This window comes from Barbus barbus, assembly GCF_936440315.1.
Source record: "Barbus barbus genome assembly, chromosome: 33".
Classification (NCBI taxonomy): domain Eukaryota; kingdom Metazoa; phylum Chordata; class Actinopteri; order Cypriniformes; family Cyprinidae; genus Barbus; species Barbus barbus.
In genome coordinates, this window is record NC_136761.1 from 373,803 (window position 1) to 391,562 (window position 17,760).

Here is a 17,760-nt window from a genome sequence, read left to right on the forward strand (position 1 = left end):
AATTGAGTGTTTAATCTTATTATTATAGATTACTGACACTCTATCCTCTAGTTTGATGCTGTTAAGTGCTTTGACACAATCTGTATTGTTAAAACGCTATATAAATAAAGGTGACTTGACAGAAATTAATGACTTTGGATAGACCTGTGGAGTTCTGGAAGAATGTTTTATGGAGTGACCAAACTTTCTGGACCCATGGATCAGCTGTGTGTGAATGAGCAGAAGAAATGGAGGTGGACCAGTCTTGTTATGAGGGTGTTTTGCGGTTGCAGGAAGTGGAAATCTTGACTATATGAAGGACATTACAGATTCTTTGAAGTATCAGACCAATTTAGCAAAGATTGTGATGCATTCGGTGCAGAGTCTATGCTTTATCATCTATGGACTTTCCTGAAGGGCAGCATCCCAAAATATACATCCAAATCTATTTAGGAAAAGTTCGGTGCGAAAACTGCACAGAAGAATAATAACTAGAATTTTCTGAATAAAATGTGCAATACTCGGCGTTAGGGAGCTGCTATACGACACCCTTGTGTGAGATTGATGAACTATATCATATTATAAATATAAAAAAAGTGGAGTGGCAGGGCACAAGGAGTGAAAACACAGCAAAGGCTGCTACAGAAACGTGGTTTCAGACAATAGTTTTATTAAAGCGAATGTCAGTAACTATCACTGAAACTCACCCCCTTCGAACAAAACAAAAGACGACAAACCCCACAAGCTACAAATTTAAAAAGACGAATATCTGTAATGCCTAGAGCAGGACATGTTTTGATTAATTGAATGCCATTGTTCTAAAATAATTTTAGTTTTTTTCATTGCTGGATATTTTACAGGCCATCGCTGCTTGAAGTCTGAGTCGTCATTAGGAGTTATTGTATTACAACACTGTCACTTTCCCTTTTCACTTGTTAGCTCTTCTTTGAACAAGGCTCTGTTTTAACATGGGGATTCCTCATATGGTTGTTTTTTAAGCGATTCTTTGTGTGACTGCTGCAGCTCATTAGCTGTGACTATAACGAACACTGCACACACACTGACACACACAGCTTTCTCACCTCACAGATGTGACTCGACCACACACAGAGCAATCATGTGAAACTGACATTTACCACAAACATTCTTCTGTACTGCAGCATGACTGCAAGACTCGACTCTTCATGCCTGTATAACACAGCTGTACGAGGATTTAACGGATGCAAAACCACTGCGCATCTTGAGAAACCAGAAGACGACAGACATTTATTCTTACAAAATGTAGATCAAAAATGTGTTGACAAAACACTGCTGACAAACAAGACAGTTTTACACAATCAAGCTTGTACAATATCTTGTTTAGCAATAGCATATGATATGATCTATCAGGCTTGTATTTTGAGAATACTCCTCTTCTCTATATCATTCATTTCCTTTAAAAGTAGAGAAACATTGTAACGAAGTTCCTGGAACTTGACGACTGGAACATAGAAGAGAAGAGAAAAGAAAACTCACGCTTGCACCAGATCAAAGCAGTCAAACGAATTCAGAAAACACAAATCAAACAAACTGCATCCGTGGCACTTTCACAAGCTCTCAGACTTCTGTTTAATGGATGAAAATACCATTCAGACCAGAGGAGAGTAAACGGGTGGATTGCATATTTTAGGCCAACACATTATTTTCTGCAGAGCACTAGACCTGTACATGTGTGGAATACAGTAAGAGCCATATTTGGATACTTAAAATGTTTTGTGGTGTATTTTTTTATTTTTTTGCAAGAATACAGATAACAGGTAGATCTGATAAAACAGGCCTACTAAAAAAAAAAAAAAGTTCAAGCTATAAAAGCTATTAAGTGTTATTTATCAGAAAATGATACAAAGCTTAAATAAAATAAAATAATTTATTTTTTACTGTAGCTTTTCAATTAAAAAACTCAACTGCTGATAATGTAGGATCTTGATACATCTGTAAATACCAGATAAATTAATAGAGCTAAATGTCTACTACACGCTTCAGTGATTACTACATACTCTGAAATCAAATAGAATTGAGAAAGATTACCTCAAATCGATGCAAGTGTCCATCAGACAGTTTCATCTGCATGAGAATGGAGGGCTGTAAAGCTCGAGACAGCGAGCTAAAAATCACAAACATTAATAATGATCATATGATGCTCATGTGCTTGTGTTCACATTAAATATACACAACTAATCCAACACAAATAACCATGCTCACGGTTAGAGCTGCTACAATTAACAGTGATCATTCAGTGTTAACTACAGCATTTTTAACATAAGCTTCTGCTTGTATTTGTGGAGTGAATAAGCAGATGCTGCTGGGGCTTCATCTATACCAATGTGAAGATTAACTAATTAACATTGTTTGCTGTGGATGTGCCCCTCACACTTTATACTTTTGTACAGTTTATGGCTATAAAATCAGCTCTTTAATATGAGCCCTTGAGTATGAATTATTCACAGTATTCAGTCATTGTATTCATGAGCGTTACTCTAGTGTATTAATTTATAGAGAACAATATAGCACTCTTCCGTCTGCTTCATAGATTTGACTCTAGTCTTATCCACCTTATTGTTCAACTGCTTTCTGTCAATGTGTGAGATTTCGGTTCTTTAGCCGCTGTAGGGAAATAACAAGAAGAATAACTACAGTAAAACGCACCACGGTATTCATAATTATGATAATAAATTATAATAAATTATAATGACAAACCAGTTTGAAATATAAAGCAGTAAAAGGAGCTGTTAGGAAGCGAATGACACTGGAAGCCAGACACATTAAATTTACATAAACGGGAAAAATAGTGTGGATACAGCATTAAAAACTAGTAGTTAGGAAGTCACTGAATTAATGTTAATAACACGAGGTAACTGTTTACCAGTTAACATCTGAAAATTAATCTGCCAAATGACTAAACAGCATTCAAAATCTCTCTTTTATTTTAATTTTCTAGGACAACAACACTATTTTCCAGGAGAATTATTCATCAGTTAATCAACATCACCCAGGACCCTGGGATGTTTTAAGGAACCCTGGGCATTTTATAAAGAATACGGCCGAGCTGCCACAGACAAAATGTATTTATGCAAACTCTAATTGCAATTACACTGTAAAAGTGGAAAGCATTGCTAATGCAGTAACACTTATGATCTTGAACCGTAACACAATAATCCACTAGAATAAGGCACAACACCTTATTCTTTACATGACATGCATGTCTACGTTTATTGTACACAGAAGAGCTTTAAATTCTGAGATCAGCAGATGTCTATATAAAACAATCATTACTAGTGTACCTTGTGGAAATGGCAACATCAACTCTCCATTTAAAGTCCTGGATCTTGGCCAGAGTTGGCCCTCGATGTGTGTCGCTGATATTCCTGGAGGAGCGTTGAGAAATGAGCTGATATACAGGATAATAGAGTCGGTCTGAGAGAGGAGGCGAATCATACCTGTTTCCAAACACAGCACTGGACACGTCTGCAATCAACTCCTCAGAAACCCTGAGAGAAACAGCACCCAGAAATACAACAAATCACTAGAAACACGTCAGTATCAACACAAAAAACTGTGACTATTAATTTATAAATGATTAGTCTTTCAGAAAAAAAAAAGTTATGAGGCATGCCCTACCGAAGTGCTCTAAGATCCTCATTAAAAACCTGAAACAAAGAGAATTCAGATTAGTTTTGAGGAAATATATGCGTTTAAGACTGGCTTCATACACACTGAAGCTATCACCAGAGAAGTCTTTAATTACAGCATTTGACATTTCACTCGTCAGTGAAGACGAGTAATTAAACCGAGTCAGCGGTCTGATGTGAGAAAGCTATAGAGCTAACCTCTTGTCTCAGAGACAGCAGACACAGAGCTTCTTTGAGAAGAGAGTACAGTCCAGCCACGACGTGGTTAAAGCTGTCCTCCGAGACCAAGCCGCTCTCCGAGATCAGTCTCAGAGACTCACAGCAGTCCAGACCATCCACGGCCTTCAGCACCGCTGCGACAGAACAGAGTCAGCACATCAGAACCAGACAGACACACCATCACCTCCATCAGTCTGATCCTGATTCAATCTGATATAAAGCCCTCATCGCCAATGAAACCTCAGCAGAATCTCATCCTCTAAATACACTTCATAAAACCCAGCTCCTCGCTGACTACAGCTTCAACCCCAAAACCATTATTAAAGAACTTGACAAAAATCTAAAAGACCCTCATGATGAATCTCTAAAAATACACTTTGACCTTCAAAATAAACTAAATTTTGCACTAAATTTGCCAATTATTTATTGATTAAACCATTTAAAGAGAAATCCTCTCCAAATACAGATGAAGTAAGCATGATTTAGAGATAGAGAGAGTTAGACAAACATGGCCAGAGCGAGAGCAGAGGATCTGTAGACACTGATCTACAGCAAATAGAGGACGAGAAACACTTTCTGCTCATTTGTCCTAAATATCACGATGTGAGGGAAACATTTCTCCCCAGATCTGAAGCCCTGATCCCATCATTTACTGAACTTAGATACTGAGAAAATGCCCTTCTTACTTGGAGAAGATGATAACAGCTGCACTAGCTCCTAAATATGTATCAACCATTCACAATGTTACACATGATTAACTTCAAACTGACTTTATCTTTTCATTTATTTAGATGGATTTTATTTATTATTATTCATGTTGTTATATGTTAATGCTTTGGCAACATTGTGTTACACAGTCATGCTAATAAAGCTGAATTGACAGAGACACAGAACAGAGGCAGGAGGCAGCTTCCAGTAATACAGAGTCAATGGAGAGCACTGGGGGTCAGTCAGTCAGTGAGAGACAGAGAGACAGAGAGACAGAGAATTTTTTTTTTTTAATTTTGAAACCCTCTTTTATTTATACAAACAAGATTTCTCAATAAAATTTTAAATTAAAAAACCATAACAAGAGGTTATGAATGATTTCATAAAAAAGAAAAACAACACTTAGCTCAACAACAACTAGAACATGCAGAAGGTCACGTAACCCTGCCAACCTGCGCAATATCTCTACATCTTCCACTGCACCTCTTTCTTTCTCTGTAGGTCTTTGGAATTGCCAGTCAGCTGTCAACAAAGCCGACTTCATTTCTGCATTTTCCTTACATTCCACACTCAGCATCCTGGGCTTGACTGAGACCTGGATCCGTCCAGAAGACACGGCAACCCCAGCTGCTCTCTCTCACAATTTCTCTTTCTCTCACACCCCTAGGCAAGTTGGCCGGGGTGGGGGCACTGGCTTGCTCATTTCTAACAATTGGAAATACTCTACCCACTCTCCCCTAGGCAATCTCAACTCATTTGAATCGCATGCTGTTACTGTGACAGCTCCTATAAGACTCCAGATTGTGGTAATCCATCGTCCGCCGGGCCAAATACCACCAACCTTCCTAGACGAGCTGGACGGACTGCTGTCGTCTTTCATGGAGGATGGGACTCCACTCTTAGTCTTCGGCGATTTCAACATCCACCTAGACAGGCCTTATGCTACAGACTTCCAGTCACTCCTAGCTTCATTTGATCTCAAACGCCTCACCACTACTAGCACGCACAAATCTGGTAACCAACTCGACTTAATTTATACACGCAATTGTTCTACAGATAACATTCTGGTACAACCACTCCATATCTCTGACCATTTCTTCATTACATTTACGTTACATTTTGCAACTCAGGTGCCACCATCTCCCTTACCGGTTACTTTCAGACGCAACCTACGCTCCCTTTCCCCCTCCCTTCTTTCCTCTGTAGTATCCTCCTCTCTTCCCTCGCCTACCCATTTCTCTTCTCTGGATGTAAATGCAGCCACTGACACTTTATGCTCTACCTTAACCTCTTGTCTAGACGACATCTGTCCTCTCTCCTCTAGGCCAGCACGGGCTACTCCTTCTAACCCCTGGTTATCCGATGTTCTTCGTGAGAATCGGACCAAACTCAGAGCGGCAGAGAGAAAATGGCGCAAATCAGACGATCCGTCGGACCTGAGTAGGTATCAGTCTTTGCTTTCATCTTTCTCTACTGAAGTCCACACTGCCAAATCCTCACATTTCCACAACAAGATCACCAGCGCTCCAGACATGCGTAATCTCTTCAGAACATTTAATTCTCTCCTCTGTCCCCCTCCTCCACCTCCCACCACTTTGATAACCGCTGATGACTTTGCCTCTTTTTTCACAGACAAAACTAGAACAATCAGCAACCAGTTCTCAACTCCGCAGGACCTCCGATCAACCACATCCACCGCTCCAGCTCCCATCTTCTCCTTCAGTCCTCTCACCGAGGCAGAAGTATCCAAACTTCTCCTCTCCAGCCATCCTACAACATGTCCTCTCGACCCGATCCCCTCACATCTTCTCCAAACAATCTCTCCCACACTCTTACCGGCACTCACACACATTATCAACACATCTCTCCTCACAGGCATCTTCCCCACAGCATTCAAGCAGGCTCGGGTAACCCCACTGATCAAAAAACCTACATTAAATGCTTCTCTTTTAGATAACTACAGACCTGTCTCTCTCCTTCCATTCATAGGGAAAACACTCGAACGAGCTGTCTTCAACCAGCTCTCGCGGTTTCTTTCACAGTACAACAAGCTGGATGCTAAACAGTCAGGTTTCAGGAGTGGCCATTCAACAGAGACTGCGCTACTCTCAGTCACTGAAGCCCTACGAACTGCAAAGGCCGATTCCAAATCGTCAGTCCTCATTCTGCTGGATCTCTCTGCTGCTTTTGACACTGTCAATCATCAGATTCTCCTGTCTACACTCTCTTCACTGGGCATCACTGGAATTCCACTTCGCTGGTTTGAATCCTATCTCACCGGTAGATCCTTCAGGGTGGCCTGGGGAGGGGAGGTATCCAAACCACATCAACTGATCACTGGAGTTCCTCAGGGATCGGTTCTTGGACCCCTCCTCTTCTCCACGTACACTACATCGCTGGGTCCCATCATACATGCACATGGCTTCTCCTATCACTGCTATGCCGATGACACGCAGCTCTATCTCTCTTTTCAACCAGATGACCCAACGGTAGCTGCACGGATCTCAGGCTGCCTGGCGGACATCTCGGCATGGATGAAAGAACATCACCTACAGCTCAACCTGGCAAAGACGGAACTTCTGGTCTTCCCTGCCACTCCGACTCTACGGCATGACTTCACGATTCAGTTCGGCTCATCAATGATTACCCCATCAACTTCGGTCAGAAATCTTGGTGTAATCTTTGATGACCAGCTGACCTTCAAAGAGCACATTGCAAAGACTGCTCGTTCCTGCAGGTTTGCACTACACAACATCAGAAAGATCAGGCCCTTTCTGACAGAGCATGCTGCGCAACTTCTTGTCCAGGCCCTGGTTGTTTCTAGACTGGACTACTGCAATGCTCTTCTGGCTGGTCTGCCATCAAACGCAATTAAACCTCTACAAATGATTCAGAATGCAGCGGCACGACTGATCTTCAACGAGCCCAAAAGAGCGCATGTTACACCACTCTTCATCTCCTTGCACTGGCTACCAGTGGCAGCTCGCATCCAGTTCAAGTCACTGATGCTTGCGTACAGATCTACCACAGGCTCTGCACCCTCCTACTTCCACTCACTATTACGAACCTACATCCCCTCCAGAAGTTTGAGATCTGCTAGTGAGCGACGCCTTGTGGTACCATCACAGAGAGGCTCAAAATCACTCTCCAGAACATTCTCGTTCACCATTCCTGGCTGGTGGAATAATCTTCCCACCCCTATCCGGAACGCAGGATCTCTGGCAACCTTCAAGCAACAACTGAAAACTCATCTCTTTCGGCAGTACTTGACTTCATCCTAAACTAAAAAAAAAAAAAACTTTCCTTCTATCTTTCTCTCCACCTACTAGTTTGTACTTATTTGAACAATGACTGAGACTTGGTGTTACGAGCACTTCCTCTGTCTGACTGCCTCTTCAAGATGAATCGCTTTTTGTATTCCCCAATTGTAAGTCGCTTTGGATAAAAGCGTCTGCCAAATGACTAAATGTAAATGTAAATGTAAATGTAACAACTCCAAAGCACAACATATTGTCAACAATAGAGCACAACACATCTTTATAACACCAGATGAAAATAAATTCCTCAACATTGTTTATAGACATATAGTAGTCAAAATCAACCTTCAATCTGGCTTTCATCATTCTGACAAACAAAATGCTTGCATCACAATCAAGAGACCCATCTACCTTATTTCTCCTACTTATATAGATAGCCATTTATGCTTGGCCTAAAACAAAATTAAAAAGCTGGCATTTCGGTCGGTATTTCTGACTATATCTATATCCAAGAATAAACATCTCTTTAGTAAACACTTCTTCAAACATTATGAACAGTCGTTGCAGCAATGCAAAAAAATTACATAGTCTGCTACATTCTGAAAAACAATGAAACACTGTTTCCCTTTGCACACAGAAAGGACAATTTTCATTTACATTAGTATTAATAACAGAAACAAACGCATTGACAGCCACAATTCCATGTAACACTCTCCATTGTAAGTCCCCAACCTTTTTTGTTAGCGGTAATTTATATAGAGCTCTCCACACAGGCTTGACTTCATTATCAAGCCCAAGATGAGCTCTCCAGGGAGTATCCGCTTGACCATTCAGTTTATCTTTATTTAAAATCTTAACAAAAGACTTATACCTGGACTTACTTGTCATTGTGACCACGTTGATTGTGAGAGTTCAGTTTAACTCTAACAATGGACCAGTGCAATTTTTAAAATCAGGAACAAGAATTAATGAAGGGAAAATATCATTACTGTTGGGTTGACAATGTCCATTACAATATTCATTACACAAGGAGAGTTCAGTCTGTGCAAGTTCACTTTTCCAGTTATTAAGCAAGTGATTCACAATCCTGATAGATCGGACACCTATATAAGTGGCCAATTTTTCAGCGTTAGACAAATTTGGCCCAGTCAAATCAAAGACATGTTTCAAAGTAACAGTCCCCGCTGAAATGAAACGCTGTGCCATGAAAGACCCAGTTAAGTGCTCTACGTTGAATCGTGTCCCATACAGCACTGGCTCTTTCAGCAACCAGAACAGTGAATCACTGCTTGTTCTTGATTTCAGAAACATCCCCCACACAGTAAACAACCCTTGATAAAACTTAGGAAGATTACATAGCTTGTGAGTCTTCAGATCCATTAAAAACAATGACTGAACTAGACCCAAATTTCCACCTTGGCTTAATATAGTATGGGCTAAGGGTCTCCAGACAAGGCTTTCTGGTCCAACAAGTAGTCTTTGTATAAATTGGAGTCTGAAAGTAGCACCTCTGTTAGTGAGATGATTTAGTCCGTGACCTCCTGCTTCCTTTGGCAAAAACAAAAGACATTGTGGGACCCAATGTAAATGGTCCCAAAAAAAATTTACTAAAACTGCTTGTATTTTTGCCAGCAGCTGTGACGGGGGATCTACACACATCAAGTGATGCCATAACATAGATGACACTAGATTGTTTATAACTAATACACGTCCCTTGAAAGACATTTGTGGTAAGATCCACTTCCATTTTTTAAAACGTCCTTCGATTTTTTCTAAAACATTGTCCAAATTTTTGCACACAAATGAATTGTCTCCTAAAAACACACCCAGATACTTAAAACCACCCTTAACCCAATATAACCCATTGGGTAAAACAGTCTTTTTAACTAACTCAACACCAAAAACTATGGCTTCACTTTTCCCCCAGTTGATTTTTGCAGATGACAAAACACTGAAATCATTTATGCATTCGACAAGAACATTAATGTCATCTTGATTCTTGACAAAAATAACCACATCATCAGCGTAAGCAGATAATTTAAAAACTGAATTGCAGCCAGGAAAGGTTACCCCAGGAAGAAGCCTTCTTAGTTTATGCAGGAAAGGTTCAAAGGCCAATGAGTAAAGCATTCCGGAAAGAGAACACCCCTGCCTAATTCCCCTCTGAACCTTAAAAGGTGCGCTTAAGCCCCCATTAATCTTTAATAAACTCTCAATGTCCCTGTATAAAACCTGGATCATGGCTATAAAACTTGGACTAAAACCAAACACTTCCAAAGTTTTCCACAAGTAATGATGTTCAACTCTGTCAAACGCCTTTTCTTGGTCTATTGAAATTAACCCAAATTCACAACCCAAAGAACTGGAGAGGTGCAAAACATCACGAATTAGAATAATATTGTCTGATATCAACCTGTTAGGAATACAGTAGGTCTGGTCCACATGTATAATTTGCTCCATTGCTTTCTTCAATCTCATGGCTAATACTTTTGATAGCAGCTTATAATCAGTCGACAGTAAAGCCACTGGTCGCCAATTTTTAATCTCTTGCAGGTCACCTTTTTTAGGAAGAAGAGTAAGGATCGCCCTCCTGCAGTTTAGTGGTAAAAAACCTTTTTCAAGGCTATTCATTAGCACAAGTGACAAATCTTTTCTAATTTCTTTCCAAAAAACTTTGTAAAAGTCCACAGGAAGCCCATCAATACCTGGAGCCTTGCCACTCTCTAAGCTCTGCAGTGCTGTGTATAATTCAGCTTCAGAGATTGGACCACCCAGCTCTATATTAGTCTCCTCTGAGACCTGTGGTAAGCCTTCATAGAAGGATTGCGCTACTTCTAAAGACTCTTGAGACTCCTTATTAAACAGTTTTTCATAGAAGTCGACAGCACATTTCCGAATCTCAGCAGATTCATGTAGTAATTGTCCAGTGTTGTCTCGCAAAGAATGCATAAGTCTCCTTTGCCCATTTTTTCGTTCTAGGGCAAAGAAAAAATGAGAAGGAGCGTCCATTTTAACCACGTTCTGAAAGCGTGAACGAACCAGAGCACCTTGAGCAGAAAAACCTAACAGGTTGGACAATGCTATTTTTTCCCTTTTTAGAACTTTAAAGTGTTCTCTTTCTCCTGTGGAGTCTGCCAGCTCTTGCAGCTCTGATATTTCACTCTCTAAATCTTTCATTGATCTGGTCATATCTTTTGTAACATTTGAAGTATATTGTAAACAAAGCTGCTTGATTTTACTCTTTCCTATGTCCCACCACTGCTGCAAAGAAACATATTCAGATTTTGTATTTTTAAAACCATCCCAAAAAAAACTTAAAGTGTCTCTAAAAACATTGTCATCAAGCAAAGCAACATTAAAATGCCAAAAAGCACTATTACATTTCACATCTTTGATAAAAATAGAACATTGAACAAGAGAATGATCAGAAATACCGACAGGATGTAAAGTTCCAAGATGAATATGTAAAGTTCCAAGATGGCGCCGCTGTGTTCGGACGCCGTTCGGGTCGCTCCACTGAGAAACTCTTGAATCTTGATGTATCAAACAATTTCTCAGAACAGTGGTTTGATGTTTGAAACAATAAACTCTATCCAGTCTAGCTAAAGACAGATAATTATCCTTGACATGAGTCCAGGTATACTGGCGCTGGGAAGGATCAAAAAACCTCCAAACATCACATAAACCATGTGATTCATTTAAATTGATTAAACACTTTTTGCTCGGACCATGATGTTCTATGTGATTCCTATCAACACATGCAGCAGTACAGTTGAAATCCCCCCAAGATCATATAACAATCATCAGAACAATTCCTTAACACATTGTTTAAAATATTGAGAAAAATCACCCTTTCAGTTCCCACAGTTGGAACATACACATTAATAAAGATCAATTTTACATTTTCAAAGCAAGCATGTATCGTTAACAACCGACCCTTAATAATTTCCTCAATATTAAAAGAAATTGGTATAAAATCTTTAGCAAACAAAATCCCAACTCCACCAATGTTATTGCTCTTATGACTAAGACACACTTCCCCATCCCATTCCTTCTTCCAGTCTGCTTCATTATCTACTGTACTATGTGTTTCTTGCAGGAAAACCACATTAAGTTGTCTCACTTTAAGTAGATTAAAAAGAGCAGCTCTCTTCACATCCTCCCTGGCACCATTAATGTTTAAAGATCCTAGCTTTACTTCACACGTTAAATGAAGAAATACGTTGGGATTGCCATTTAAACAAAATAGAGAAAATAACACATAGAAAAAGAACAAAAGAAAATGAACCATCATTAGCTATTTGCGATCTAACTTTAAGCATCATTTTCTTGAGACGATAAATTTCTTGATCACTGAAAGTGGACTGATCAGACCTATCAGTGTTTTTCATAAACAGCTTAACTGAGTCAAGAAACATCTTTAAATCCGGGAAAAAATCATCAACTCTAACTGACCTCATGCCTTTAGTATCCTGTAAGAATGAACGGAGTCTAGTAAAAGGGTAAACGCTCTCTGCATCCACCTGTGTGTCAGCACCAAACTCACATACACTCTCCTGTGTGTCCATCGAGCTCTCTTCAGACTGCGAACCGTGCCCTAAAGTCAGCTTTGATACTTTACTAGTCTGATCTGCATTCATCGTATTGTCTAGCTCTTTCCTTTTGATCAATTGTTTAGCCAGTTCCTTATCACACACAACCTTCTCCTCATCAAACAGCACTGATTCGGCTATTCTAGTAACAATATGAACAGTATTAGCGCCTACCTTTGGATCTCGTTGAACTTCCAACTCTGTTTGCTTGCTCGTTGACTCCTCCATAACTTCCTTCTCAAGATTACTAGCGTCACTTTCCTCCGTTACGGTTTGTTTATTTCCCTTTGTTTTAACTGAAGCGGCGGCATCGCTTGTGCTCGGTTGTTCCACCACGTTAGCAGTCGTCTCAGCTGACTTTACCCTCTCCGGGCACGAACGAATCAGATGGCCTACAGTTCCGCACCCGTAGCACTTCATCAACTCTGATGTTGCATGTATGGTGCAATCATAACCATCAATCTTAAACTTAAACACCAAGTTCAGCTCCTCATCATTATTTTTAAGCACCATGAGTACCTGCCTCCTAAAAGACATAACGTGTTTTAAATGGAGGAGATTTACAACTCATGGGGACCAGTTTAATCAGAGATACTAGTTGTCCGTATCTCTGTAACTCTTTAGCCAAAACTTCATTTTTTAGAAAAGGAGGGACATTAGAGATGATGATCTTTTTAGCAGGATTCACTAGAGAGAGAACAGGTACAAAAGTACCTTGAATTACAACTCCATTCTCAATTAACTGATTTGCTTTATCCATTTCATCCAAAAAAAATCACAACAGCGCTGTTCATCCTCGAGGCAGATTTAATACTTCCGCAACCGACCTCTTTACCAACCGCTAAACTACAATCCTCTACCGAACAACCGGCCGGCGGAGACAGCTTAATAGCGTGCCGGCGCGTGAGCTTAAACAAACCGAGCTGATCGCCCGCAGCCATGCTGCAGCCGCCGCTCTGCAAACAACTCACAATCACCTACACTAAATATCAAAACAAACAAACAAACAAAAGAAAAAAACTAGAACTAAGAGAAAAGATAGAAAAAATAGAAAACTCACTCATGCTACCACGCTCTCACCACGCTCAGTCTCACCATTCAGAGAGAGACAGAGACAGAGAGACTTTTTGACTTTAAAAAACACTTTAATAGCAAAAGACTAAAATGTTTTACCACAGAAAAACATAAAGGTAATTTAGTGCCATAATTCAGATCATCACATTATCACAAGAAAAAAAAAAAAAACACAACAATTAAAATAAATAATTCAAATTTCCATTACAGTCGACATCACAAACACATTGATTTACACCCCATTTATATTTAAAAGTTTCAAGATCATTAACTAATTTGTAATATGTGTACTCAATTTTTAATCGAGATCTTATTAAACCCCTGCGGACTAAATCAACTTCTTAAGACTCGTTACCTAACAATTTTTCTTTGCGTGACAACCAAATGGCCAATTTAACTTGCCCAAATAAAAAATTCAATAAAACATGACACTCCTTTTTATATCTAGGCCCATATATAAAACACATAGGTGAGAAAACTTCTCCCAGGTTCTGACACCACTTATCTATTGTAGGAAACAACAGTTGCAATCTAGCACAATTTAAAAATAAATGAAAAACAGTTTCTTGAATACAACAGAAAGGGCATCCCTCCCTCACCTGCGGATCAAGACGTGCTCTGTATCTGTTAGTAGCTATTATACCATGCACTAACCTCCACTGAAGATCTCCAGTTCTTTTTTCAATAGGAGGTTTGTACAAGGTCCTCCAGCTGCCCTTGGGGGAAGCACCTGATCCAAACACCTCTTGCCATTTAGATTCCTTTATGTTTGTGAGAGCCTGAAGATGTAGTTTCTTGACACACAATATATACAGTGATTTTTTTCCTGTATTGCTGAAAACTCCCAACTGAGGTGTCTTAAAAGATAATAGTCCACCCTCAGTTTCTTCCCAGTTTTCAATTTCAGAAGTAATTTCCAATTCTGGAAAAACAAGTTCTTTGCCACCCGAATTGAGCTTATGCCCAGCTATCCCGGCCCAGCTCACATCCTTCCCGTAGAGGAGTCTCTGAGCCACTTGAAGTCTGAAAGTCTTTACTCTGGATATGATATCCACTAGGCCTTGTCCTCCTTCCTGTCTGTGCAGATAAAGCACTGGTGCCTTTAACCTGTTAACCTTCGCCCCCATTGTGGGCCTCACAGGTGAAAATAATCTACCTAAATTAAAATGGTAACAGTTTGTGACAAAGTGTGCTACACACACAAATTCGGTATATTTGGAAAGAAGACACTCTCGGCTTTACTATCCATCATCCAGAGTTGATAACGCTCAAAAAGATAAAAAGTTATAGACACTGACGTGCCTTAAAATATTTTTCCACACTGAATGTTTTTTTATTTCATATACAAATACATGAAATAAGTCCTGGAGCAATCCAGAAAAGTAATGGATCGAAAGCCACGTGTCTCATGAGTTCATATTTCAAATTTGAAGACGATACCATGAAAAATTAGATTCCTGCAATATTTTTTCTGAAACTATTTATAGTCCCCCCACCCCCCTGTTTGAGGAAAAATAACCACCAAATGGATTTCAGAATTATACAAGCTATTTTAGTCATTATACATATTCCTGCATAGTTTTTCAATTATAAAATAATAGACAGAATTTTAGACATCATATAAGTGATTTATTTGAGCACTAAAAAATACCAAAATAATTATTTGAGTAATAAAAAAGGAAAAAAATTGAAAAAAAAATGCTTTGTATATAGTATGTATACTGAAGTATTCTGATTGCCAGACATGAAGTGATATTGGCAGACATGGTCATATAGTCAGTAAACACGCTGATGTGCTTCCATTCAGATGATAATCATACAGATGGGCCATATAATCAATAATAGCTGATCAATGAATCACAATGATAGCCGTCATAGAGTCGCTAATAAACACGCTGATGTGCGTCCATACAGATTATAATCATGCAGACACGGCCACATTCCCCACACAATACACACACACACATATATATAAAAAATGTAGAAGAAAAAAACAAAACAGTTTTTTTATGTATAAAGCAGATCGCTAAGTTACGCCCCGCTCAGATGACAGCTGCGTCACAGCGTGTGTCACGGCTGGCAGGAGAGAGCGCCAAATTCAAATAATCTATATTCCGCTTTTCTGAGACATTTGTTTCCGTGGACGGTCTCATTCTGTTTGTAAAACTGTATTCTACAGCACCGTGTTGTTTTTTTACCACCAAGACGCTGTTTTTGAGCGTAATTTATTCCATAACGGACGCAAACAATAACTCTCTGAAGAAATGAAATGTAAACAAAGGAATATTCATCCTTATTACAACGTTATTGTTTCGTTGGACTAAAAGTCCTCACTGGGATGTTGTTCTGTGGACCCTTACCTGTCTAACTAAACTGGGATTTCAGCAGTGGACGCGTTTGTGGCTCGTTATTACAATGATAAAGGTACGTACTGCTTTTTTATTCTGCCTGTTTTGATGTGTACTGCTTACGCAAATGTAGCAAATACATTCCTTATAAGCTTTCCATCGGAAAACAGCGATCTGTCGTCGATACTTGAGGCTTAGACCTTCAGAAGGATATATAGTTTGTCAAGATTAACGATATTCTTTCACGTTAAATTCATTCATAAACATTAAACTAGTGGGGAAAAAAACGCTTCAGTGCGCTGTCGCTCTGGTGAACGTTAACATTCCACTACCCCAGCCCCCCCACCAGCTTTAACAATCACAAACACTTCAGAATATAATAATTGAATATATGATATAAAATCTTTTCCAAACCCAAAATTCTTCAAAACCTCAAAAAGATACATATGATTGACCCTATCAAAAGCTTTCTCTTGGTCTAACGAAAGCACACCCAGGTCAACATTGTTAGACTGATTAAAATCAATTACATCTCTTATCAAAAACAGATTGTCCATAATTGACCTATTAGGGATACAATATGTTTGATCTCTATGAACCAATGATTCCAAAGTATGTTTCAGCCTATTTGCCAAACATTTAGAAAGTATTTTATAGTCCATGCACACTAAAGAGACAGGTCTCCAGTTCTTTAGAAGGCATAAATCCCCCTTTTTAGGGAGCAAAGAAAGGACTGCCCTTCGACAACTTGTTGGAAGGAACTTCTTTATACTCTCTATTAACACTTCATATAAGTCATATCCTAGTACATTCCAGAATGACTGATAAAACTCTGCTGGTAATCCTTAAATTCCTGGAGAACGGCCATTTGATAACTGTTTCATTGCTTCAGTAATCTCCCGAAACGTAATCAGTTTATCTAAAGAGTCTTTCTGTTCATTCGTCAGCTTTGGTAGATCACTCAGCAAATCGGGAAGTCGTGGCCTAATGGTTAGAGAGTCGGATTCGTAATCCAAAGGTTGCGGGTTCGAGACTCGGGCCGGCAGGGATTGTAGGTGGGGGGAGTGAATGTCCAGCGCTCTCTCCACCCTCAATACCACGACTGAGGTGCCCTTGAGCAAGACACCGAACCCCCAACTGCTCCCCGGGCGCCGTAGCATAAATGCCCACTGCTCCGGGTGTGTGTGTGTGTGTGTTCACTGCTGTCTGTGTGCACGTTGTTTGGGTTAAATGCAGAGCACGAATTTCGAGTATGGGTCACCATACTTGGCTGAATGTCACTTCACTTCAAATCAGAAACACATTCAGAATCGCAAGTCTCAACACCATACAAGTCCATATAAAAGTTAACTGCCAGTTTCCTTATTTCCACTGGGTCAGATGTTATGACCCCATCAGGCCGGCGAAGATGATACATTTGCTTTTGCTGGACACTTTTCTTTTCAAGATGAAAGAAATATGAGGAAGGAGCATCCATGTCTTTAATTGAACAAATCCTTGCTCTTATTAGCGCTCCCTTCACTTGTTCTTGTAATAATGAACCAAGTTCCTTCTTTTTTTTAGATGCTCATTTTGTACATTTCCATCATTTTTATTACTCGCAAGCATATTATCTAAAGCAGAGAGCTTCAACCCTGTTCCTGGGGACCCACTATCCTGAAGAGTTTAGCTACAACCCTAATCAAACACACCTGAAGCAGCCAATCAAGCTCCTCAAGACTGCTTGAAAATTGCAGGCAGGTGTGCTGAAGCCGGTTGGAAATAAACTTTCCAGGAGAGTGGGTCCCCAGGAGCAGGGTTGAAGACCTCTGATCTAAAGCTTGTATATCTCTTTGAAGTTTTTGTATAGCTTTTTTCATCATAGAAGTAGAATGTGAACTATAATTTTGACAAAAGATTCTTATATTTGCTTTAC

General features: G+C 39.6%; 1 protein-coding gene across 1 annotated transcript; it reads right to left on the reverse strand.

Moving 5' to 3' along the window:
* Positions 1–1,364: 1,364 nt before the first annotated feature.
* On the reverse strand, positions 1,365–4,618 carry LOC306852861 (COMM domain-containing protein 5-like; the record flags this gene model as incomplete). The annotated part of the gene is made up of 8 exons (XM_079389981.1): positions 1,365–1,459; positions 1,919–1,922; positions 2,047–2,122; positions 3,300–3,383; positions 3,456–3,506; positions 3,637–3,665; positions 3,846–4,000; positions 4,615–4,618. The coding sequence occupies 8 exons, from the start codon at positions 4,616–4,618 to the stop codon at positions 1,365–1,367; spliced, it is 498 nt and encodes a 165-aa protein (XP_079246107.1).
* Positions 4,619–17,760: the final 13,142 nt, after the last annotated feature.